The sequence below is a fragment of the Xenopus tropicalis genome, chromosome 8 (assembly GCF_000004195.4).
Source record: "Xenopus tropicalis strain Nigerian chromosome 8, UCB_Xtro_10.0, whole genome shotgun sequence".
NCBI lineage: Eukaryota > Metazoa > Chordata > Amphibia > Anura > Pipidae > Xenopus > Xenopus tropicalis.
Genome location: NC_030684.2, coordinates 98,117,763 through 98,143,975, shown reverse-complemented (window position 1 = coordinate 98,143,975; position 26,213 = coordinate 98,117,763). Strand labels below are relative to the sequence as shown.

At 39.0% G+C, this 26,213-nt stretch overlaps 1 protein-coding gene across 1 annotated transcript; it reads right to left on the bottom strand.

Moving 5' to 3' along the window:
* Nucleotides 1–1,557: 1,557 nt before the first annotated feature.
* On the bottom strand, nt 1,558–24,797 carry exoc3l4 (exocyst complex component 3 like 4). Its single transcript, XM_018096975.2, has 12 exons — nt 24,097–24,797; nt 21,986–22,386; nt 15,626–16,286; nt 12,701–12,818; nt 11,914–12,039; nt 10,953–11,053; nt 9,028–9,123; nt 8,190–8,304; nt 7,024–7,146; nt 5,116–5,268; nt 3,819–3,940; nt 1,558–2,018 (listed from the first exon to the last, which is right to left on the bottom strand). Exons 2-12 carry the CDS (start codon nt 22,335–22,337, stop codon nt 1,844–1,846), a joined length of 2,142 nt encoding a protein of 713 aa, XP_017952464.2. The 5' UTR covers nt 22,338–22,386; nt 24,097–24,797; the 3' UTR covers nt 1,558–1,843.
* Between the last annotated feature and the right edge of the window lie 1,416 nt (nt 24,798–26,213).

Here is a 26,213-nt window from a genome sequence, read left to right as displayed (position 1 = left end):
CTATGGGAGGCTTCCAAAATCGTGCACAGAAGGATCAAAGTCGGAAACGTTCGGATACGAAAATTTTGTGACTTTCGGATCGCCAATACGATATTATTGTGACTAATACGATTTTTTCGTAAGCATATTCGTGATATTTGCGGTCATCAGAAATTATCGTATCCAATCCGAATTTTTCCCATTCGGGATTCGAACTCACGTTTTGATAAATCTGCCCCCCTGTGTCAGTTTATCCCCAGGATCAGAGGGGCAGAGGGAACTTTGCCCCTTAAACCCTCTCTGTCTAGTGCTATAGTCAACCAAAGTTTCAAATTCTTTACCTTTGCTTTTGCCAGTGCAGCACTGGAAACATGACTTATTATACCACAGGTCAGAAGTGTCCCCCAGAAACAGTTGTGCTCATACATGATTAGTGTTAGTACCACTTTAAATGGAAAAAGACTCCACAACACAGTATACGTCAATAGGGAGTTCTGTGACCAAATTAAAGTCCTACTCCATGTCCATCAAGAAGGAGAATTTCTATTTCATCTCATGTATGTTACATAATAATAATATATGTCATTCTCTTGGACCATCACTGGCATGCAACAGAGAACGTGACAGGATCAAAAAGTGACAGAGGAAGATTCTCATTTTAGGGGAATGTGATACCAGAAACTCATAGCAAGCTTATTCATGTTTGATAGCAACTTGTTACTATTTACCTTACCCACTTTGACTATGGGTTCAAGACTTTGCAAATCTTAACATGATAAAAACATATATGTAAAGAACAGAATAAGAAGTAAATGTTATGTAACAGTTATGTAATATGTCAGTTATGTGAACCAACCCCATACAATGACCAAAATGCCACTTTTTAGGCAGTATGCATTGGTAATGCCATTTAAACTATGTCCTAGTCACTGATGAAGTCGTGTTGTTACTGTATATACAGTAATCCTCAGCAATAGTTGCTACTCATTTCTGTGCTGTGGGTGTGGATCCCTAGAATCTTGTGTGTTTTTCCTTGACACAGCTAATAGAATGCCTTGGGTAGAGTCCTGTACTGATTAGAGTACCTGTGGATTATCCAATGAAAAGCATGTGTTTTTCAGGTGGGACTTGTGGGTATGGGCATACGCCAGTAGGTATGCGGGTCAGGTCACACACCTTAGTATAACAAATCTGACTACCAAACCTGTCTTCCGATGGTCTATCAGCTTGAGCTGATGTCACTTCTGTCTCATAGTGACTAGTGGTTAGCAGGTTGGGCAGTTGTGGGACAGATTGAGTAGTGGGTCCAAGTAGGTAAAAATGAGAGTTGTGGGTCTGGGGTTTTAGAAATTGGGTCTGTACAGAACTCTAGCATAGGGATCTATTTGTCCCACCAAAAGAAAACGGTGTACTTCCATCCTTCTTTTGTGCTCTAATGGACTTTGGCTTAGATTTTGGGAATGTTGAGCACCATTGTGTGTAAGAAAACATTATATTGCACTGTTAAACTCCAAACAAGCAAGGACACAGCTAAACACTCTATTAGGTATGTGAATTATGCCAGATATTCAGTATATATGTATAATAGCATGTATTATTTCGTACGGCAGGCTATGAGAATGGCATCAACATTATTGCCTCCAGAGCTGGAGAGAATTTTTATGATGACCACATTTCCTTGTACAATGACCATAAAGATTGATTTCACCTTATTCCTTCAGTCCTTTGTGGATTTCCTGCATATTTTGTGTTGGAAACTGCTTTACCAGTGCAATATTGAAGCTTTGAGGTTTCAGTGGTTGTCCATGATGACATGTAGTTGTGAGCAACTCATGTGACCCCTATCATTGATACAATAGGGTTTTTAGAAAAGCGGCATGCAGAAAACTTGTGTAGGACACTCAATCTCTGCAAAGAGCCTGTGTTGTGGTGGCTTCTGGGGCTCTTTTAGTTGTAGTCCTCTAAAGAAGTGCAGCACTGATAGATTCTTGCTTCTTCTCATTCCATGAAGATACAAAATGGCTAAAATATGCTCCTCCCTATGAATGTGAAAGAGGCAATAAGTTGAGTTCCTGTATTGTCTAAATATTCTGTATCTGTACATGGCCCTTAGTGAAGAATGGTTTGGGCACGACAAAGTTACCTTGAGAATGTTTTAAACCCTCTTTATAGGCTCAGAATAAATAGGAATACAGTCTAAAGTTATTGTTCTGTTGCTCTACTGTGCCGCTGCCCCTTTGGACTGATTCCCACTGACATCAGCACAAATCTCTGCTGATTGCTGCATAGTAAGTGAGACCAGGGTCACTCAATATTTATGCTCAAATGAAGTGACTTGTGACAGGTAAGGAACATTTCGACTACCAATAGCCATAAGTAAAAACTTCCAGTTTATTGCCCTTACAAGCCTCAGAGGAAAGGCACTGCAATAGATTTACGCTATCCAACCATTATTGAATAGTTAGGCAAGCAGGAGAAGAGCCAAAACAGCAGAAGAACCAAAAAGGGACACATCACACAAATGGAATGGGTTAGCTCATCACTTTCATTTTAGGGAGGTGAACACCACACCATTTCAGTCCTTCCTCATATACAGTCAGGATGGGAAATCACACTTTGCTACACTTTTGCCACTATGCTACTTCCTTCCCTTCTCCAATCCTGGCCTGCAGCTGCTTTCCTGACCTTGTACACAGTTGCTTATTCCCCAGACCCTCAGCTGAGTTATATTTCCTGTGTCTCTTCCGAGCCATCACCCAGCTGCTTTCCTGCCCTATTCCTGAGCTGCCCTCTGCCCATTTCCTTAGCTGATCTCCTTCTCTTCTCCCCAGTGGCTCTCCTGCCCCTTTCACAGCTGAGTTTCTTGCTTCTGTTCTCACACCTATGGCTTTCCCTCCATCTCTCTAAATGATTACACTAACAGCTACTTCCTGAACCAACACTTTGTTCTGGCTTCTATAGGATAAACCCATGTAAATGGGATTTTTTTTAAGAGTTTGGAATTCATTCCCAGAATTCCTTTTGTTTGCTTTTGTCTGTATGAGGCAGTCTCCTCAACCTAATTTATTTGTTTGTAGAACCACATGGTGACTCTACCTAAGCTGATCAGAAAACCCTGCACTACGCTGATGAGCCTCAAAAAAGGCAAAACCGGTCTGTAGTTGGGAATCTGATCAACTATTGTCCTGGCTTCAGCTTCAAACCCAGTGGGTGAGCTGTAGCCTATAGGATAAACCCATGTAAATGGGATTTTTTTAAGAGTTTGGAATTCATTCCCAGAATTCCTTTTGTTTGTTCTGGCTTCAGGCACTGCTATTCCTCATTCCCCCTGTAGAACATTCCACTTTGTCGGAACATGGTTTTTTTTATGTATTTATTATGTTCCCAGTGTTGTGGTTCCCCAGCATGCTATGACTAGCACTCTATCTTAGTATCCCAAGATGGTATCCCACCACCAACACAGGGAGTTGTCCCCTCTTGCCACGTCTGTCCCTTCAACTCTGTACTAAGGAGCCTATTTATTATGCTGTGTAAAACAAAATTCTTTGAAAATAGGTTTAAAAAGCTATGTAAATTAAATGATAAATTGCCTCTCTAAACGTCAGATTTTATATTGTTATTTTTCAAAAGTTCTGGTCAAAGAAAAAAATGCATAAAAAAAACTATGTTGTTCTTTATGCAGCGAAGCCTGGTGATGTGTGACACATTTTGTTGCTGTTTTTTACATGGCATAGTAAATAGTCCCCGTAATTTTAAACATTAGCATTTTTTCTTGTATTTCGAGAATACATTTTGTACTTGTTTCCATAAAGTTATATATGTTAAACCAAATGGCTTACCCACAATCTGGATATGTTTTAAATACTATTTCAATCTTCTCTAAAATGTCTTCTTTTTTTCTCAAACCAATTATATCAGATATGTACTGAATTGCAGGAAACAACCAGTCTTGGTCGGATCCCTACAAAAGAAATAATAGTGTTTGAACAATTCTGACAATGTCATGTGCTTCATTTTAAGGCTTTCAGGCCAAAGGTCTTGTTAACTGGGCTTTTACAAGGACCGATACATATAGTGGTTAGAAACGACATCTAAAAAATTTGCAGAACCTCTGGCCTGCTTTTTGTGGTTTGTTTGGTACAGACGCACACACATTGGGGCAGATTTATCTATTATCTATTTATTTAAGTGCAAAACAAAACTCACCCACTCTTACATACATTCCTATAGGATGTTTAGAAATGCATTTAACAATGGGTGCAAGTTAGACTTTACCATTTGATAAATACACTTCTACAAATCCCACAGGAATGAATAGAAAGTGAGTAAGCAGTCACACACACACTGTCCCCCCCACACACAGTCACACACACACACACTGTCCCCCCCACACACAGTCACACACACACACACTGTCCCCCCCACACACAGTCACACACACACACTGTCCCCCCCCCACAGTCACACACACACTGTCCCCCCCACACACAGCCACACACACACTGTCCCCCCCCCACACAGTCACACACACACTGTCCCCCCCACACACAGCCACACACACACTGTCCCCCCCAACACACACACTGTCCCATACACACTGTCCCCCCCACACACTGTCCCCCCACACACAGTCACACACACGTAGTTCTTAATGTTGTTGGCCACCACCTGGAGGTCTGCCAACTTGACCTGTTGTTAATGAATGCTGCTTTTTGGACTTGGTACTATAGGCCTCCTACTGCTTAAGCTCAGCAAGATCTCCTAGCAATGGTTTTTAAGACAAAATGGCAGCTTATCCGTTGTTCTCCTCAACTCCCAGCACCTGGTAATCCAGGATCCCACTTATGCAAAGCCTGCCCAATGCCCAATCAAAAAGTTCCCTTGCACTGCAAAAGTCAAGAGCTTGCACCTGGTATATTGATGCAAGTCAGCCAATCAACAGGTTACTGGTAAAAGATTTGAAAACATACATCTTATTGGCTGCTTTGGGTTGCTAAACCAATGCAACTTTTCATACAGTATGTTAGGTAAATAAAGGATTCACAGAATTCTTTTAAATAAATGCATGTAAGGGTACATAATATTAAACTTATTGCAAATGGTTTAAGAAAGTATAATGGGCCTGTTTACTCTTACCAGTGTCTCTGCTATAATGTTAAGTGCTTCACTTTCTTGACTCATTTTATCAGATGCCTTTTTACGCTTCAGATGATTTAGTCTCAGCTTTCTCTTCATAACCTGCGTTAGGTATTCTTTTACCAGGTGCCGGTGAATGCCATTTGCAAATTCCTGTAAAAAAAGATAAGGTAAGTAACTATTAAAGTGAGCTGGGGTCTTTTTTGTAAAGAACAATGGAGTATTTGTGTATATATATATATATATATATATATATATATATATATATATATATATATACAGATTGCCAATAAGCTGCACACCATAAAGATAGACAATACCTGGGTGCCTGTGCAGAGAGTCAGATATCCAGGGATGGGGTGACGGCACTCTCAGGGATTTACACAACGAAGTCTTTGAATTTTGCAAAAAATGTGAGGCTTTATTTAATCCAACGTTTCAGTTCCAAAATGGAAAGTTCCATTTTGGAACTGAAACGTTGGATTAAATAAAGCCTCACATTTTTTGCAAAATTCAAAGACTTCGTTGTGTAAATCCCTGAGAGTGCCGTCACCCCATCCCTGGATATATATATATATATAGATATATAGATATAGATATATAGATATAGATAGACCACTGGGGTATAATAATGTATAACATTTTCCCTCTGAAATTGAGTTAACGTGCACAGAAATATGTTCTCTTGTTCCCCTAAATTTGTATCTATAATCCCTGAGTAGACATGGTAGGTCTACTCAGGGACTATAGATACAAATTTAGGGGATTCTCAGTGGGGATTCTCAATAAAAAATGTTAGTATCTGCTACTACTTGACACATTTATGCACTAAAACATAGGACAGAACTGTAGTTTTTTTGTGATTTTTATATATGTGAAGGAGTGCCAGCATTTGCTGAAATTGCTGATCTTTCCACTGCTACCATCACAAAATAAAACCCTTTTTATATTACAGTTAGTATCCTGTTTCACTTTGGCGAAAAATTTGCAGAACTGCTGAAAGATTAGAAAAAAAAAATTCCCGTAACGCGGCTACCACATGACTTTGATATGACAGCAAATTTTGGTCGCGCAAAGTTTCACGAAAAAAATTGCCAATGGGGAAATGCACAATTTCGCTGCAGATTTATGCGTGACGAAAACATTTGCTTATTACTAATTGCAATTTAGTTTAACCCTGTACTTTACAGTTAGAACGGACCAGGTGGTAAGTACAAGGTTCCCTATATACCCTGGGCCTTCCCACACAATTAGAGGGCATGTATGTAAATGCCAATGTCCCACTTATGTAATGGCCGTAATGATGAGGGTGTGTGAAATTTGCAAACTGGCAGAAAGTTTGTGCCCTATATAGCTGCATACCTTGTGTCTAGAGGTGTGAGCCTTTTGGGGAAACTTTCATATATTTCAATTATGTTGGAAACTCTTAACATAATACTATACAAATTCTTGAAAATGTTTGGGGGCCGTTTACTCCTGCAGGGGAGCAAGTTCTAGAGCAGTGCTGTCCACACCCACTTGAAACCACACCCATGTTATCGCATGACCATAGCCATATTAATGGTGGTAGTACAGCAAAAACCTGCCATACTTTTCCTCCCCTACCCTGCCTGTGTGTGCACCATACTCTGCCTGCCCTATGCTGCCCGCGGGCCGCCAGTTGGACAGCACTGTTCTAGAGCATTAAGGGGTGCTAGGCCCCCTACCTGCGCTCATTAATGCAGTCAATGTTGTATGCACTCCATTTTAGGTAGCTCTAAAATGGAGTGCAGAGATCTGCAGCAAATAGGAAACACCAGAAGGCAGTGTGCAAAATGCCGAAAAAAATGGCCAATTGCTGCCTCCTGTCCACGACCCCTATAATATTATTATTATTATTATGATGAGGAATGATCCTTGTTTCTATACCTTGTGAGAAGGTTGAGCTAAATAGTTTAGGTTCTTGTGCAGGTTTTCAGCTGATTTCACAATGGCCTTGAATGCAGTATCTTTTCTAATCCATTGTTTAGTTATAAGCTTCTGAAAATGAGGCTGCAAAACAAATTACATTAAATATGAAGACAATATTAATAACACCCCCTAGAATGAAAGGTTTGTGTTAAAAGAATGATGTATTATGTGCTGAGGAAATGCTGCAAATATACTGTATATGTAATGTACAAGTGACATGTATATACCTGTGTAAGGCAGGAAGTCACTGAACTGGTGCAGCTGCACATCCAAAGGAAGTACGGAGAATGACAATCTCCCTGGAAAAAGCTATATGAGCCCTCCATACTTATAGAAAACACAGACCATACTTAGGAATATGTAATGGAATAAAATGATTTGTCGTACTGACAGTTTCTCACCCTCGAATTATACCGCTCCAATTTAGATTCTCTAATGGGTAGGATCAACTATACTTCTGCTACATACTTCCAGGCCTTGTTGTATGAAGATGTCATGTGAAAACTAAATAAATATGTTTTTAAGAGATTCTGGTGATGTGGCTCCCCTAGTTTGTATACTTAGAAATAGGATTGTAATTTGTCTGTATTTTACTGGCCTGATGCCATTGTTATTAATAGGGGAGAAAGAGATAGGAAGGCTAGAATTCTAGTCCAGAGAAGATTTCAGCTCTACATACAGTAGGTACTATGAGGAGTTCTAAGGGGGTTGCAGTTTAGCTGGCCATCCCTGTGCTCCACTATGATATTGGATATCTTCAGGGAACATGTAAGTGTCACAAGGCTCACCGACACCCGTCCCTGTAAGGCAAATACTGGGTAGGCTCTGGCATAGTAGCCAGTTTAGCCAACCAGGACTAGACAGATCTGACAGAGTAATGCCTGATGACTTTGATGGCATAATGTGTGACAGAATAATGTATACATGAGATAGGCAACTAAAGACGAAAATAGTTTGTTAATAGGTGATTTAATGCTATTTTTTTGGCATCCGACAAAATATACATATATATTTATTATCCACTTTTATAGAAAGAGTTGTCACAGCAGTGTGTTGAGCATGGGCCATACAAACATGAGTCTGACTATAGGATACAGATATTTCCTCAAATATAAATCTCTCACCTGAGTCTCCTTACTGAATAAGCTGAAGAAATGCTTTGTTAAATGTTTGATGGCTTTCGTTAGTCTGTCTTCTGCTTTCTTACAGGCCTCTGCATCTGACTGCATTGTGCTCTGCCTAGGAAAATATAGACTTGTATTGGGTTATGACATTAAACAACTTTATGTAAAAGAACATGCTTTGCACCAAGAGTTCAGGTGACCCGCAATTCCCCTTGAATACAATGCCACCAGTATTTGTCTGCCACTGTATTCATGAGGAGCAGGCTAGGGTTGGCATGTTAGCTTTCCCGATTTTGACCCCTAGCATTATTTAGACATGCAAGTTAAGGAGTGCTGGTGTAGGCATGCCACCTTAAGGGCAGTGGCACACTGCTAGATTAGACGCCCTGCAACAAATCTTCGTTGCCGCAGGCAACCAGCAATGCCCGCAAGCTTCTTTGTCTTAGGTGCCAATAAGGGCCACATTGGTAATGTATTTTCTCAAGAAACAATGAAACCTATTAATTTGCAGGATATTATTATTATTAGAGGCAGTGGTACATTTACCTGCAACTTATCTTGTGATTGGCTGTCAAATGTATATTCTCTCTGTCCTGGGTAAGTAGAAATACACTCTTGCCTTTCTGTTCTATATACTCCACCAATACTAGCAAGGAGATTTCTGCTTCACTGATTTATTCTCTAGTGGCCCCTGACCTAGTTACACTGACAGGAAAAAACGTAGGGGAAATGTAGATTTATTAATCCTTTCATTGCCAATAAAAAATAAACCTGCTCATTTTTAAAATGATTTCAGTAAATTCTTAGACCCCAGGACACACACTAACAATGTCCTTACCTTAATTTAATAAAGCTGTTTATGTAGATGACCAGGTTTTGAAGAAACAATGAAGTGATTCCAACCTCAGACCACTGAGTGAATTCTTCCTGCAGACTGCATGTTTAGAAAACAGAGATTTATCATAATATAAATATTACACAGTACATTGTTCAAAATCATTTTTTTATTCCCCTAATCCTATATAGCGCAACTAATTTTGTACTTTGTGTTTCACAGTCCCATAGACTTACATAATAATTATGTGTGCCTGAGGTGAGGCAGATAAGTATTCTGAACACAGAAAGAAATTGCCAGCAAGCTCAGTCTAACCCACACTGTACCACTGACTAGTGATGAGCAAAAATGTTTTTGTCAGGCATAGATTCGTAGTGAATTTCCGCATTTCCCCATTGGCGAATTGCTTCACAAAACCTCTGTGAAAATTTCCAGCGCAAAAATTAGCTGCACGTAAAAAACAATTTGTTGCATGTCAAATTGGCCATGGTTATGTCAAATCGGGCACGATCGCGTCAAAAAAGGATGCGGTCACGTAAAAAAAAAACATGGGTAACAAAAAAACAATTGCGACAAATGCATTTTGTGAATTTTTCACCGTTTCGCAGATTCGCTCATCACTACCACTGACCAGCTGCTAGAAGCGCCCATTCTAACATACATTCTGGCATGCTGATAGAAATTATATACAGGCATCATTTGCACATGAAGAGGAGAATGATTGTCAGTGCACAGTTTCATCCATTCTAAATAGCTGTTACAACAAATGAGGTGTTATTACAGGTATAGGATCCATTATCTGGAAACCGGCTATCCAGAAAGCTCCAAATTATAGGAAGGTCATCTCCTATAGACTACATTGTATTCCAGTAATTCAAATTTTTAAAAATGATTTCCTTTTCTCTGTAATAATAAAACAGTACACAACTAAGATATAATTAATCCTTATTGGATGCAAACCAATTCCATTGGGTTTATGTTTTTATGATTTTTTTAGTAGACTTAAGGTATGAAATTACGGAAAGACATCTTATCTTATCTAAGCTTTCTTGATAACAGGTCCCATACCTGTACCACATTTTGGCCAAAATAGGTGAGTTTATGTGCCCACATCAAGACCCCCCATTGTATTCAAGTCCTACAATGCCTACTGGTATACTGAATCTGTAGGCAACTAATCATCAGCCCCCCAGCCAACATTGTGACTGAGTAGTAACACCCTGTTGCACTTAGCCTTAGCCTCTGAGTTCCAGCCAGGCCTGAAATGGCAAACTATGTATTCTGGCAAATGCCAGAGGGGCAGCTACAAGATCCCAGACAGTAACTATTTATTGGGCTGGTGGGGGGCTGTTTGGGCCTCTGTGTAATTGTGTAAAAGTGCCAGGGCCTGTTTATAATTCCAGTCCAGCCCTGGTTCCAGCTAATAAACATTCACCTGTAAGGAGTTCTAAAGGCTGAATGGCAGCTAGAAACAATAGCAGCCTACGCTACTACTCAACTGGAAACTTTTTACAGAACTTAAAATTGGTATGAATTATATCTGCAGTCCTATTTGGGCAAAAGAAAAAGTGTAAAGTGTACCCATGATATGATGGGCAGTTCTTCGAATTAACGGAGCTAATTTATTAACATAGGTGATATTAATTACATATTAATATTAGATATTAGTTTTTAATTATTTGCCTTTCTCTTTTGCCTCTTTCCAGCTCTCAAATAAAAGCCAAACTGTATTGCTCTGCGAGGCTGCAATTTTATTGTTATCTTTTATTATCTTTCTGTTCGGGCCCTTTCCTAGTCCCAGATAGCTGCTGAAATTCAACACCACAGAGCCCAAGACCAATTGCAAATTTTCTCAGAATATCCCTGTCTACATCATACTTAAAGTTAAGCTAAGCTAAGTAATTTACAATGACGATTTATAAACACACCTTAAAGCAAAATTACCCAGTTCTTTCATGCAAGTATGAAATGCTGAGGTTTCTAAATCTTCGGAAAGTTTGGCCGATTCTCTGACATGTCTTCCAGTCATCTGAAATAAAGACAATCACTATTGTATAAAAAATATAAGCACGTTAAGATTGAGTAATTGCTAAACTGCTTCTATATATCCTATTGTAATTAATACAATTCATATTGTATCCATAGGACTTAACCCAGCAGTTGCTGAACTATATACTTTTACAAGTTGTTCCTCAGCTAGAAAAATTATGTACGGTTTCTAAAATAATAAAGTCACTCTTCGCTATCCCCCTCTCAGCAACACCTTTCTCTTTCAAAATAACCAGAAACAATAAACAGCAACAATAGCCACTCACATGGGGCAACTTTATATGGGTCCAAATGTGCACAAATCAGTTGAGACGGCAGACAGAGTAACAAGGCTGTATTTAGGTCTGGTGCTACACTAGGCACAACATAAATGTGCCACCTAGTCAGCAGAAGTGACATAACTTATTTGCATTGTGGCCGCATACCCCCTCAACCCCCCCAGCTTCATCACTGGATTTTGGCAAGATATTTTAATACATACATAATATAGGCACCCGTGAGCCACCCCCCAAAAGCTGCTGCTCTATCTAGGCACAAATCCTCGGGTGCCTATATATAAATATGCCCCTGTAGAGGAATTAAATCTCAATACCAAATATAACATTACAGTGTTTATGTTCCTTATTGTGGTGCATTATGTTAGCGATTCAGATTGTGTTGCAGTTAATAATACTTATCTTCTAATTCAGTTTAGTTTTATTCAGATCCCTGCCATTTTTACTTGATTAATAAAAAGGGTTTTAATTGTTTAAACAACCATGACCTCGGTGTGGTCAGTCTGAGAATGGGTGAGCTACAGAAAGAAAGTTAGTGCACATTCCAAATGTAAATTTTACTTACCTCCTCAATATCTATATAGATTGGCAGGCAATTGGTCTTTAATATTTCTTCATCAATTTCTGTTTCTTTATTCCATTTTTCTATTTCCAGAGTCAGTATATTGGACATATACTGCTTTATAGTTTCCTATCAGAAGACCAAACAAAGGGGCATCATGTTTTGCAAGACTAAAGCATAGTAATAGGCCTAATAGGTATAAAATTTCCTACAAATACAGAAGACCACCCAGTTGATTGTTACGCACTGAGGAATCAACATATAAGACAGCCCCCATCTCTTCTAAGCACGTCATGAATTAGTTGATATACCTTGTTAGGAGGTAATGCAGCCATAAAATCAGGTTAAGCACAGAACATGTCAAAAGTTATACTCGGCTTATATGTAGAAAGACCTAAACCCTTTATCAGGTAAAACACATACAATATGTTAAATTGTTGGAATAAATTTACTATATTGCTACTAAAAACATTCAAAATGAAAAATCCCAGTTGGATTATTTTGCCATTACCACAGATTTATGCTATCTTATTTAATATCATATTTTAAATTCATTTTATATAATATGTACAAAATACCGTTGACAAGTCAGCCCGATACTGGCAATCTGTGGGTTCTGGCAAATGCCAGAGAGGCTGCTGTAAGTTGCCATAGACATTCACTATTTATTGGACTGACGGGAAGCAGTTTGGGCCTCTGTGTACTTGAAATGCCAGGGCCTATTTTGAATCCCAGTCCGGACCTGATCGCTGCACTGTACTGTTAACAAAAAACATATAAATAGTCTTACCTGTAGTTCTTTGTTGTATTTATTCTTTAATTCACTGAGGCACTCACTGTCTAACAAAGAATGTAAGTTGGCATTATTAACCTCTGGCTGAAGTTCAGGATTATCTATAAAATCATCACTGAAAAACAAAATAATCATTAGATAATAAAATTACTGAAATGCCTTTACTTGCCACATTGGCCTTAAAAGTACTAGGACAATCAATGGAATAAAAATACACACTGCACATGTTATTACCCTATTTATAAACAAGAACTTATTTATTTTGTTTTCAGCAGGAGTATTCCCTTATACATTTATAATTACATATACAGGTATAGGACCCGTTATCCAGAATGCTTGGGACCCGAGGTATTCCGGATAAGGGGTTTTTCTGTAATTTGGAACTCCATACCTTAAGTCTGCTAAAAAATCAATAAAACATTAATTAAACCCAGTAAGATTTTTTACATCCAATAAGAATTTATAATATCTTAGTTGGGATCAGTTACAAGGTACTGTTTTATTATTACAGAGAAAAAGGGAATCGGATTTAAAATTCTGAATTATTTGATTAAAGTGGAGTCTATGGGAGACGGGCTTTCCGTAATTTGGAGCTTTCTGGATAATGGGTTTCCGGATAAGGGATCCCATACCTGTATTAGCAGGAGCAACCATATTCCTGGCCTTGGGAGAGGCCCTGTCCATACAGCACCATCACCAACCTCAGTGGTCAGCAATCAAATTAGCTATTAGAATAGCAGAAAATGCCTCAGAAAACAATATGGCAATGAGAAAATGAATACTTATGCACAAGATACACTTACATATTTTTCTATTGCAAGAAAGTTTAATAAAAACATTAAAGAATGTTTAATAGAAATCTAATGTGAAAGTGTATTTTCTAAACAAGTTTTACTTTAGAATTATTTATTTTGACATTAAATGGGCATAAAAGCTGCAGAACTAATGGGTCAAAATTCTGCTGTACATTTACCCCAATTTTGTTGCCCAGTTTACTCTTCGTCTGTAATATCAAGATACTGCCTAGTAATGCATTTCATCTTTTTCAACATGAATTCATGTTATTGGCATAGTTTATATGTGTTTTAGACAATTAGGCAATTTAGATGAGATTTGGAATGGTTTTACCAAATGACAGAAATGACCCCATATGCAGAGAACCTATGCAGTCACAAGCATTCTGGATAATAAATCCCATAGCTGTAGCACTGAAACTTACTGCAAAGTTTTGTTGTTATATATTGGCAAATTGGTATATAAAGAGTCTATTTGTGTCTAATGGTGTTTTCAGTGTGACACAGTGGTTGGGTGGTGGGCACTTGTCTCAGGTACCTGGTGGGCCCCGGCTACCCCAGTCCAACACTGGTACAAGGAACACTGATATGCTATTCAAGAGCTTCACAATTGTATGATGCAGTTATTGGTTCTGCACTTATGGTAAACTGTGGCATGACCCTTTATTTGTTATGGTATATGTCATATTGTATAGTTTTCTCAATTCTTACTATATATTCCTTTTGGTACTACATGTCACTTTCTTAGTGCCCTTCTCGGTTTCACTTGCCACATCTCTTTGATTTAGTGGAATTCCCATAAATGATTTTCCTGGAGACCCCACTGAGCCTGGCCCAGTAACTTCTAGTAATGTTAATGGGTGTCAGGCTCGAGTAGATTTTTTTTTACAAGCTAAATATTCATATCTTATTTAGAAAATGAATAGCTATTTAACATTACAAACACATTTGCTTTAGAAAAATTGATTTTTCCATCAGCTCAATTATTCTCTTGACTTGGGCTGCCAAAACAGTAGAGAGCTCAGTTGCTATGGTGACTGCTCAGGGTTACACTTATCGTTATGACACAAGAGTTCTTGTTGAAGGGCACTTAACCAGTAAGGGAACTACACTGCCAAGGTTATTTCATATACCTTAGATACAGTATCACACTGCTAAATGTACTTTTCTCACAGCAGTTGGCCATAAATGTTAAATGCCCAAGTGTTTTGATTATGGGTATAAAAAAAATGGAACTTAATACGTCCCTCCACAGTTAACTTCTACCTCTTCCCCTAGCGTGACGCATTATAAAATAATTCAGAGTATGACTATACACATCTAAAAGCATATAGGTTTTATACTGTAAATGACAGACCTGAAGCACAAAGCCGGCCGGCACAGTGTGCTACTTAATAGCTACTTAATAATACAAAAAAAGGAGAAATAGTCAGTGCAATGAAAGGATACTCACCTGCAAGACGTGGGGAAAGCTAACTTGCATTTTGCTTTTAGTTAAATAATTTCTGTATATTGTATATACAGTTATTATAGTGATACACAAATATTAACAGTTAAGCATATAAGATTATATTAAATATAAACATATACGATTGCTGTAGACCGTGTAATATACATGCTACAGGTATGGGAGCTGTTATCCAGAATGCTCAGGACCAGGGATTTTCTTGATAATGGATCTTCCTATAATTTGGATCCCCATACCTTAAATTAAAAAATGTAATTTAAACTTTAATTACACCCAATAGTAGTGATGAGCAAATCTGTTGCCGAAAAATTTGCGAAACTGCTGAAAAATTTGAGAAACACATTGAATTCAATGGGTGCCAAATTTTTTTTTTACGCACGAAAATTTTTTCATATTTTTTAATTGCTACAGAGAAAAAGGAAGTCATTTGTAATTATTTCTTATAGATTCTATGGGAGATGGCTTTGCCATAATTTGGAGCTCTCTGGAAAAAGGATCCCATACATGTATTATGCATATTACACATTACTTAAATGCACTGTATTCTATAATGATTGATACCTATGATTGTTATTATTACAAAACCAATTGAAGGATTGTTCCATAAGAAAATCCCAGTAAAACCTCAGTCTCCTAGAGTGTTCAGAGCAGCAATATTACCTTCTGTATGTATTTAGAACCCAGTTTAGAAAGGAGTACAGCTGGCTGTATTGCTTGCATTTTGGAACGACAGTCTTTTGCAAGTGACAGGATAAAGCATTGTGGAAACATCTAATGTAAATTCCACACACATCATAATCCTCAGGGTAAAGAGGCTTTAGAAATGATTTTACTTTTATTAAGTCCTGAACAGTTTGTGTTTTCAATGATTCTAAGTGATTAGCAAGCCACAGTGTATTATCTGCTTCATTCACAGGCAATGCACCAACTCTTTCAGTCACCGTCTCCTTTACGGTGTCCTTCCATAACTGCTTCCACTGTCTTCGCTGGCCAATTTGTGAAAAGTCTGGATTTTCTTCAGCCACTTGCTGGTTTTTGAGATCTCCTTCCTCTTCTTCTTTAATAATGTAGATTGCAGAGACTAAACTCTGCTCATCAATGTCCTCCTCATGTAGCGAACGTTTCACAATGGACTGTATTTCTGCGAAAAGGTTTTTATACAAAATGTTTACATCCTTGGCTCTCATAGTGAGACTCTTTATATTCTTCTCATTGTTATTATTGGCCTTATATTCTTCTAGAAGTTTTTCTTCCAGTGCTCGTGTGCTGTCAAATGCCTCCTTTAGATGACATCCTTTTATAAGATCGTTAATTTCCATCACTTAAAAAAATAAAAAGAAATAGCTGAATGTTAGTTCCTTTTTTACAGAAAAAAAATTATAAAAAATATATGTTCTGCCTTGAAGTGTATAATGTCTTTGTAATGTGTTGAATCTTTGCACTTTTGCTTATTTGTGATATTTAGCATGCGTGTAACTTGGTGACCTGTAACTTCTTGCCTGATTAGTATTTGCACCACTTTCACAAATAACGGAACATTGGTATTAAATAAACAAGACGTTCACAGGATGTTGCAGATAAACTTAGGAACACTTTATTGCAGTCACCAGTGAAGCTTCTTAATTAAACACAAATTAATCACACAAATTCCTATGATCAGCAGAAGGTATCCCAGGCCACTGCCTACAGCCTGATGCCTATTTCCCTGTTCCTTCATTCCTTTCCTGGACACTGTACGTTCTTACAGACTTTCAGCACAGGAGTCAATCTTGCGTTAGCGACATTGAGCCCTACTTAGCCTAGTCCCCCTTTTAGCTGGGTTCCCTATCTGGGTGAGGTGCCGCTGGCACATTCGTTCCTTCCTATCTCTTCATGGGAGCCTCAGCTGCTCAACTTACTAACCTACCACTAAAGGTGGCCATACACGGTAAGATCACCAATCGAGCGGATCTTGTCCTGATATCCCAACCTACGGGTGGGCGATATCAGGCTAATTCGGTCATTTCACCCTGGGGCCAAACTAGCGGGTATAGGAACCATTGGTTTAGGGACCGCATCAATGAGCTGATGCGGTCCCCGATCCGATGGGAAAAATCAAACCTGCCCGATTGAGATCTGGTTGATATCAGGCCGGATGTCGGTTGGGCAGGCCCATCGTTCGTGCCCATACACAGGCCAATAAGCTGCCAAATAGGTAGATAAGGAACCACTATTGGCAGCTAGAATCAGCCCGTGTATGGCCACCTTTACTCTCACTGACTATAGTGATCTCCACAAATCTAACTAACCATTATATATCCTAACTAACTAATTTGATACATTTCTCAGGTGTCAGACTCCCTGGTGTCACTCACATGCTCCTCCTATTGGCCAAAGAGAAAGTAGCAAGTACCCTGCCCTCTAATATAACTTTCCCTAGGGAAATCTCCTTCCAAGTGCCACAGAGGAGAACCTGACCTAGAGCTGGCTCAGAGAGATCGACTACCTATCCGTGCCTTCTAGCAATTTAGCCATATTGTCATACTTTGGCAAAAGCTTCGTAGATGCAACAAGCCCATCTGCATGGAATACGAATACTGTTGGAAAACTCATTCCATAAAGTTTCAATAGAATAAACTTTTTGCAGTGCATTTCCTAAAGAACAAGAAATATATCTCTAATCTAAATCGCTACCCCAAAGAAAACGCCGATATATGTCCATTAAAAATGGGCAATTATCAAATTGGCATGCATAACTCATATGACAATTGCATCGAGCACATCTCATTGGAGTGGGCTGGCAGGCTGTGTGCACTGATAGGATAGAGTACTGCATGCTGGAGTTACCTCAGATTCCCATTCATTTCTGATTTACCCGTGTTGCTTTTGTAGGGATCCCCAGAATTGGGCCCCTTAGGTGGGTTCATGTTTAGACAGGCACTAGGGGGTGGCCTTATGCGATTTGGACACCTAAAGGTGGTCCTAGATGTTTATGTGCTAAAAGGGAGCTCCTTGATAGGATCACTTGGCGGGAGTACCGTGGGTAGCCTTTGAGAGAGGTTCTCTAAGACAGTAGTTAAAGGAGAAGTGTCACCGTAACTGTTCATGCACTGTACCCTGCAAGTCCTGCCTGCACTTAATAAAGCAAGTTCATCTGGTTCATCATCATAACCGGTGTCTTGGCTGTTCATATACAGCTGGTAAGCAGCTGCCCCAACGGAGGGGCAAGGTACCGGGAGTTGCAGGGAGTCCCTGTCCAAGGAGGACATTACAGAGTTTCCCAGGGCGGGGAGTTATAGTTCTACCTATACCTAACCTGGGTGGAGGCACGCCATTCAACAAAGTATACCTGTTCCCCCATAGTAAGCGGGGGCTCAGGGTTCCTGTAGCGCCAAAAGTAAGCCATTGGAAGGCACAAGTAGCAGCACCGTACTAAAGTGGGCTACACTTTGAAAATACCCTCAAAACATGAATCATTGTGTACACGGTTGGGAACCGGTTCTCTTGCATGGGTCCTATGTACGGTTGTAAATTGGTGGATTTTTTTCCACAGAGGCTACTATTCAGTGTTTATGAAGATATTTAACTATTTGTCTCAGTGACTGGTATTTTAATTTCTCACAGCTTCAGTGGGTGGGCTCTTTTATGGAAGGCTTGTATATACTGGTCTTTACTGGTTGAAACTATTAGAAGCTAAATTTTGACACCACAATGTATATATATATATATATATATATATATATATATATATATATATATATATATATATATATATATATATACAGTAAATAAGAAGTTAAGGTAAGAGAAATGACTTACAAACTTCGGGGCAGATTTACTAATCCACGAATACGAATCACGAATGGGAAAAATTCGGATTGGAAATGAAAATTTCTGAAGATCGCAAATATCCCGAAAATGCTTACGAAAAAATCGTATTACTCACAATAATATCGTATTGGCGATCCGAAAGTCACAAAATTTTCGTACTGGCCATTTTAAACAGTGGCAGAGCCTTTTCCGAAAAAATTGCGCGGCCGCGCGAAAAAGTCGGCACGAATACGCTCGGAGCATTTGTATGAACGCTCCGAGTGTTCGTGTCTTAGTGAATCTCCCCCTTAGTGTTACCTTAAAAATGGTTGGCAGAACAGGTTGTACATTAATCCTTTTCCTGTCAGCTTGTAAAGTTCAAGGAAAATATATATGAAAGGCTCAGTCTCTTAACCAGGTCTTTGCTTTATTTTTCAACAATTCACACACGCACAGACAACTTGTGGGCTCTATTCTGGGTCATAAAAACCAGTTTGCCCAGACCTACTCTCGCCCTACTGCAGATTACTTCTCTCACTAACACTGCCAGAATGGCCACCCTCCTTCCACTTCCTCTTTCATTTATGCTTTTTTTAAATTTTTTAATCAACTTTGTTGCTTTACGCTTCTGTAATTTGCCCTTCTTTGTGAGAACATTGCCACCTACTGGCCAAACTAATTATAACTATTAACAGCAGCATAATTAATTTTTACCTCTTTCCAATCTGAAAAATATTATCAATCTATTACCCACAGACTGCTTCACAACCCAGAAGTGTAGTTGCTGGTGGGTTGTTATCTGTTTTTCTGACAATGTACAGTAGATTTGCTGGTTGGGAAAGAGTTAAACTATGATTGTTGTTTTTGCAAGGTACATTGTGCAGTTTTCCTTTACATGTTTAATTACATTCTACTTAGTGTATGTTTAGCAAATAAAAATAATACAAAAACCACATACTGCATACTCACCACATCCTCAACATAAATCTACTGAAACCAATTACAATGCTGAGCAAACTACAATGAATTACAGGCAAGCCCAGACAAATGTTAGTCTCAGGAATGCGATGATCCCATGGTAAAGGGAAAAATAAAAGGGAAACTGATGAAGGCAACAGAAAATAAAATAGCAGAACTGAAAGCACCATATAGTAAAAAACAAGAAAGATGGGGAGAAAGAACATAAAAATATGTACAATAAAATGGCCTAAAGTATCAGGAGTGGGAAGGTAGGATCACCAGTTAGAAGAAAGTCTTGGTCTAGTTAAAATGACATGGAAAGTTCAATTGACTTGGGGGGGGGTGTCAATATTTTAGGCACCCCCAGTGAACCCATTCACTATTTTTTTTGCTAGATTGGGATGAAAGACTGGTAGGTTTTTCAAAGTACATCAGTTGGCAGATTTGGGCCAGCTTTGCAACCTCAGGTAGGTTGGTACTTTTATAAAACTGCTAAACTTTTACACTAAATTGGATGATGTAGTTGTACATTAGCCTGGTTTTCAGCAGCACAGGTTGAAGGAAAACAATACAACAACCTACATGCACTGGGCACAGTGGGCAGAGCAATTCAGTCATCTGAGTAGTCAATGGGTATTATTTTGTTCCCCAGGCTGGTGCATTGTTTTTTTAAAATGAGCATAGGGTCAGGGAAAAAACTCGAGGGTGTCTAATATCTAGCGAATTCACCTAGTGAACTGGCCTTTCCTTGTGTTTTAAGACAGAAGAATTTCATTGAGGAGAAGTACAGAATGCGAAGTATGAAAAAGGTAAAACTTCTTAATTCTCACCTATTGGAATTTGTATTGCTTTAGCAGCTATGGATCTAGTCTCCTGAAAAGTCCTTGTAGAATGCAAAAGTCAAGCTTGCAAGACAAGGATATATGTGGGAGATTTGTGGAACTAAAGTAATGTTGTGGGCAACATACACCATAATTGTACCTCATGTACAGACAAGGACTGAGATTGGTGGTCAGTCTGAATTACAATTTAAACATATATGAGGTCTGAATGATTTTAAAAAAGCACAAAAAAGGAAAAAATGATATTTACTTCTGCAACAAGTTATGTAGGCTTCAGGGTAAAGCTGGCTATACACAAGCAGATTTAACCTGCCATGTCAGCCCCTACAGACCCTACCATATGTCAATTGAGCAGGTTTGATTCTCCTGTCAGATCGATGACCATATCGGCTCATTGATTCAGTCCTCTTTCCAGTGGCCTGTGTAGTATTCCCACTGTTTGGATTAGGGAGTACATCAATGACACATTTTTACCCATTTTGGCTTGGTGTAGAAGCAGTTTTTAATGAATAATACCTTACAAATATTTAATATGGAGATACTGAACTTAGAGGAAGAATTCCTATATGCAGGGGCGCTCCTACTATGAGGCAAGTTAAGAAACTCGCCTCAGGTGGCAGGACATTCAAATTTACCAGGGGTGGCAAAAGGCCACTGTTTGTAATCTAAAAAAACAAATTTACAGTTTTTAAACTGGAAATTGTGGTCTCTGGGCTAGGTATGCGCCCCCCCTTGGACCCCAACTGCGCAGTAAAAATAAGCGCTGGTGCGGTAAGGGGGGCGGCATTGCAGGATGGTGGCTCCATGTTGAGAATCGCCCCTCTCTAAATGTATGTTAAGTTGTTTAATATATGGGTTTTGAAGTAGAGGTGCACCATACTAAACAATTATAGGCAAAATCTTCATCAGATTCTTCCTGATCTTGAATATAGATTTCTACCTGCTGCTACACTGTATTCCAACTGAGGTATGTGCTGCCAGAGTCAGTAGTTTATATATAACAGATATAAGAAAAAGCTGAGATAATTATTAACAGGTAACATTGACAAGCACATTGGCAGCAGGCGAGTGTATATGACATTTACCAGTTAAAAAGACCAATACATCTTCATATTTTATACTGTTTATTATTGGGTGCCTCAGATATTCTAGGTTGTGAATCATTAAAATATGTATACATTTACAAAATTAACACTGCCCTGTTGGAACGACAGTTTGAAAGAAAAACTTGCACGACAGCGGCCTTCTCATCAGTTCCCCAGGGCCAGACAGAACTCTCCAGCCATTTGCAAAGCAGCCCCATTATATGTCTTTACTCAGGAGGAAAAGTAATTCAAATCCATATTGGCTACGTATGACAGTCTTAAAACAGACCACAAAGGCAAAGGTACAGGAATATATACTGATTACTGGAAAAAAAATCTCTTACCTGAAAGAAGTTCTCTTTTTGTGGTAAAATCTGCAGTACTGTCTTCTGGGATTTTATTTTCAGTCTCACTTTTCTTTGATGATCGAAAACTAATTTTCTTTTTAAAGCTTTTAGAACCCTCAGCGGTCTCTATCTTTTCTGGTGAGCTGTTATCATCTCTTGCAGATTGTCCCCTTGACCTCCTGATACTTTTTTTAATATTTCCTACGGTTTCCAAAAAGCTAGATTTTTTCTGGATGCCTTTCTTGTTCGGCGTTCCCCACTGTTCACTTTCGAGGAGGAGGCTGCTGTCATCTGGCTGAGCAGGAGAACCTTCTGCATGTGGTGATGTAGGAAAATTCTGCATCGCCATTTCTTCTCTCTGTGGCCTTGAGTGACTATATCTGACACATAAGAGTTTTCTGTATAAAGCAGAAAACAGAAGAATGGAGCAGATTCAGTTACCTATTAAATGCCACCCAAATACACCTTGATGACCACGATGGAAGTAGCACATGTATTATTGTGTTGGATTGGATCACAATTGGGTACAGATGTAGCAATAAACATATATAATACTGAGGGTATATAGCAAAATCGATTATATTACTACTAGAGTGAGCTGGCCATATACCAGTAAATTGTACATGTGTGTGTATAGTGGCCTGCTGTTCCCAACCAATACCCATATACTATACAGGGATTAGACATGCAGGAATATTTATCCGCCAAAACTGTGCATCAGCAGGAGAAGAAGTGGAGTTGTCATTTGCTGGTCCAATCATTTGGCTGTCTGCATGACAGCCAAATAAATAAGAAATATTTAATTCTTATTGGAGGCAAAGCAATCCTTTTGGGTTTAATTAATGTGTAAATTAGTTGTTAGTAGATTTAAGGTATGGTAATTCAAATTACTCACATATTAGCACTTCCCCATGTCAGATACACCTACAGGTCAGTTGTATACACAGTTGCTTCTAAACCTTTAGGGTGAAGATACATGGAGCTACTAGTAGCAGCTACTTGTCACGACTACAACAATAGACAATGCTGATAATTTATTAATAATTGTATCTACATGTGTTTTAGCAGAGGCAATTCTCAGTATTGTCTATGGCAGGGTATTTTCTGGAGTTTAGTAGCAAGTACAGTGCTACAAGTAGACACACAGGGCGATCGGCCGCCGTAACTTTTTAATAAGTCAGTGGCAGCAACTAATCGCAGCAACTTTCCCCCCATTGGTTAGAATATAAGTTGCTGTGACTAATCGCCTGCGCGGATTCACTGCGTGGATTTGTCACTGTGGCTTTTTAGAAAATTGCGGCTACCAATCGCTGCATATATCTTTGCCCTAAAACTGGTACTGTTGCCTAGTGCCATAACAGCTTTGAAACATGGGTGGAATTCACAAAAATAGTGTAAAGATGGATTTTGTGTCATACTGTAGTAACATATAACTCTAATAATATTTCTTACTCCAATTTTAGTTTTCTTGATTTATGAATTCCTCCCTCTGGAGCAATTACAGGTGATTTCAGCTTCCATTGGTCTCTAAGGCAGCCTTCTTGGCACTTCAAGTGATTTCAGGCAAATTCTTCCTGACATTGCACACATAGGGGCAAAATCATTTGGCCCCTAAATGTTCATTGATGTAGATGCACGAACAAAAGACACCATCTGATTTTATCTGATCTGACTTTAAATTACATCCTATGGATCCTACAAAATCTCTTGGCGTTGCATGGTTTTCTGATCTGATAAAAAAAAATCTGATCAAAATCTCCAGTGGAGTTTAACCCTAAAATTTTCTTCCTACAAGGGCTCAAGAAAATAACTTCCTACTGCAGTTCAGTATTAGCTAAATGAACCGAGACCTGCCTGGAAACTCCCTTGTTTTTTATCACTCACCTGAGCGTGCAGCATATAAAGGTTCCAGAAAAGCATGAGAAAGATCTGTGCAAGCATTGCATCAATTAATGGGTATATTTTACCTCATGCAACAAGAAGCTACCCTGAGCTGCTCACCCTATCAGCACCCATATCATCATGAAGGAACAGAGCAGCTAACCAACAGAAAGTGGGTGCAGCACAAACCCATTTACCTTTGTTATGTGACCAAAAAGGGTTCTTACCTTGCAACTCTTTAGATGATCATGATGGCAGCCCAAAAGGTTCAAGGTCATGAGAAATATGATTCATAAAATGAGTCTAAAAGCAATATTCAGTCTAAGGATTCTTTTAACAATCCCGTCTGTTGCTGCCCTCATTTACACTGCTAACCTGATCTGTTGCTTTCAATTTCACTTTCTAGCACCTTTGCACGTAAGTCAGGAATTCAAGTCCAACCCCTCAGTTCTTAAAGGCAAATTCGCATTTAACTTTTACTGTGTTACTTAAATGTAAGCAATTAAAGCAATTTTGTTTGTTTCCTATCATGTTTCAGTATAAAACCTGCATTTTAAACTGCTGTCAGGTAACAGCCAGAGTCACCTGCAGTTTAGAAATGTGGCATAACATGCTGAACAAGTCCTTTTTGCTATCTGCCTGGGCTTAAGGGCAAGTTCAGTGGTTAGGGCACTATAATCATTAACTGTCCAAATGATAAGACAGAATACCTGATACTGAGCTGCACACAGTGTTTTTTTTATTAGTGTTTCTAATCAAAATTGTGCATGGCTTTATTGGGAGGTAACCTGCAGTTTTAATGTGATGTGATCAATGCAAAAGATTTTTTTTTCCATTTAAAGCTGGAGCCAGCTGGTTACAAGGGAGATCCAATTTCATCCTTTACGATGATACTGGCCAGAGATTACTAGCAATGGCATTCTTGGAGATAATGGTATTTTTGGAGTTTGTAGCTGCAGAGTTGTGTGAACCGGGTACATTTTGCCAAGATTGCTCTCCTTTTCTCTGCTTAATTAGTGCTTATAGGGTTAACTTTCAGCAAGCCTTTCACCTGAAATACTATTACTTGCTTAGCTTGTTAGCTGTGGGACTAGAGAGCAACGCTGGGGTATGTTTGCAGAAGACTGTACAAAAATCCTATAATACTTACCTTAATTCTCTTTTCATGGCTATCCTCTCTGGCAGAACACTTATTGGTATATTCCAGATAATTAAAGCCCTTAACATAATTTTTAGTTTTATATTGTGTAATGTAAATGGCCAAATAGTTTAAGGAGCCCCACACCCTCATCTTTAGCTTTATATCCAACAATGTAAATGGCCAAATAACCAGTAGGGAGGGAGTGAGGTGCCATAGAGGTGAGGTGCCATTGACTCAAGGGATGAGAACATAATTTTGCCCCTTTATAGGTCCCTGGTAAGGCCTCACCTTGAGTATGCAGTGCAGTTTTGGGCTCCAGTCCTTAAGAAGGATATTAATGAGCTGGAGAGAGTGCAGAGACGTGCAACTAAACTGGTAAAGGGGATGGAAGATTTAAACTATGAGGTGAGACTGTCGAGGTTGGGGTTGTTTTCTCTGGAAAAGAGGCGCTTGCGAGGGGACATGATTACTCTGTACAAGTACATTAGAGGGGATTATAGGCAGTTGGGGGATGTTCTTTTTTCCCATAAAAACAATCAACGCACCAGAGGTCACCCCTTTAGATTAGAGGAAAGGAGCTTCCATTTGAAGCAGCGTAGGTGGTTTTTCACGGTGAGGGCAGTGAGGTTGTGGAATGCCCTTCCTAGTGATGTGGTAATGGCAGATTCTGTTAATGCCTTTAAGAGGGGCCTGGATGAGTTCTTGATCAATCAGAATATCCAAGGCTATTGTGATACTAATATCTACAGTTAGTACTAGTGGTTGTATATATAGTGTATGTATGTGAGTGTATAGATTGGTAGGTGTGGGTTAGGTGTGCTGGGTTTACTTGGATGGGTTGAACTTGATGGACACTGGTCTTTTTTCAACCCTATGTAACTATGTAACTATGTAACTATAGAGGGGAGCTGGGAAAATTACAGTATAATTACAGTAAATATGATAGGAATTTTCCTATCATCTCCATGACAGCGTACTTATACAGCGTCCCCCAGCAGTAATTAAATAGTACTTAAACCACATCACAAGTATCATACATGCTAATTCAGAAAAGCTGTTAGGGTAAAGACACACAGAGCTACTAGTAACGGCTACTCCTTGTGGCTACAAAAATAGTTGATCATTTACTGAATTGTCCCTATGAGTGTTTTAGCAGAGGCAATTCTCAATATTGTCTATGGCGGGGTATTTTCTGGCATTTAG

Excerpts from the sequence above, each read along its gene's own strand:
- exoc3l4 (XM_018096975.2), bottom strand. The coding sequence starts at position 22,337 with ATGGCGATGCAGAATTTTCCTACATCACCACATGCAGAAGGTTCTCCT. Across the intron at positions 9,124-10,952 it reads CTGGGTAATTTTGCTTTAAG|TCTGCAGGAAGAATTCACTC; the intron begins GTGTGTTTATAA and ends CTAAACATGCAG. Across the intron at positions 7,147-8,189 it reads TATTCAGTAAGGAGACTCAG|CCTCATTTTCAGAAGCTTAT; the intron begins GTGAGAGATTTA and ends TTTGTTTTGCAG.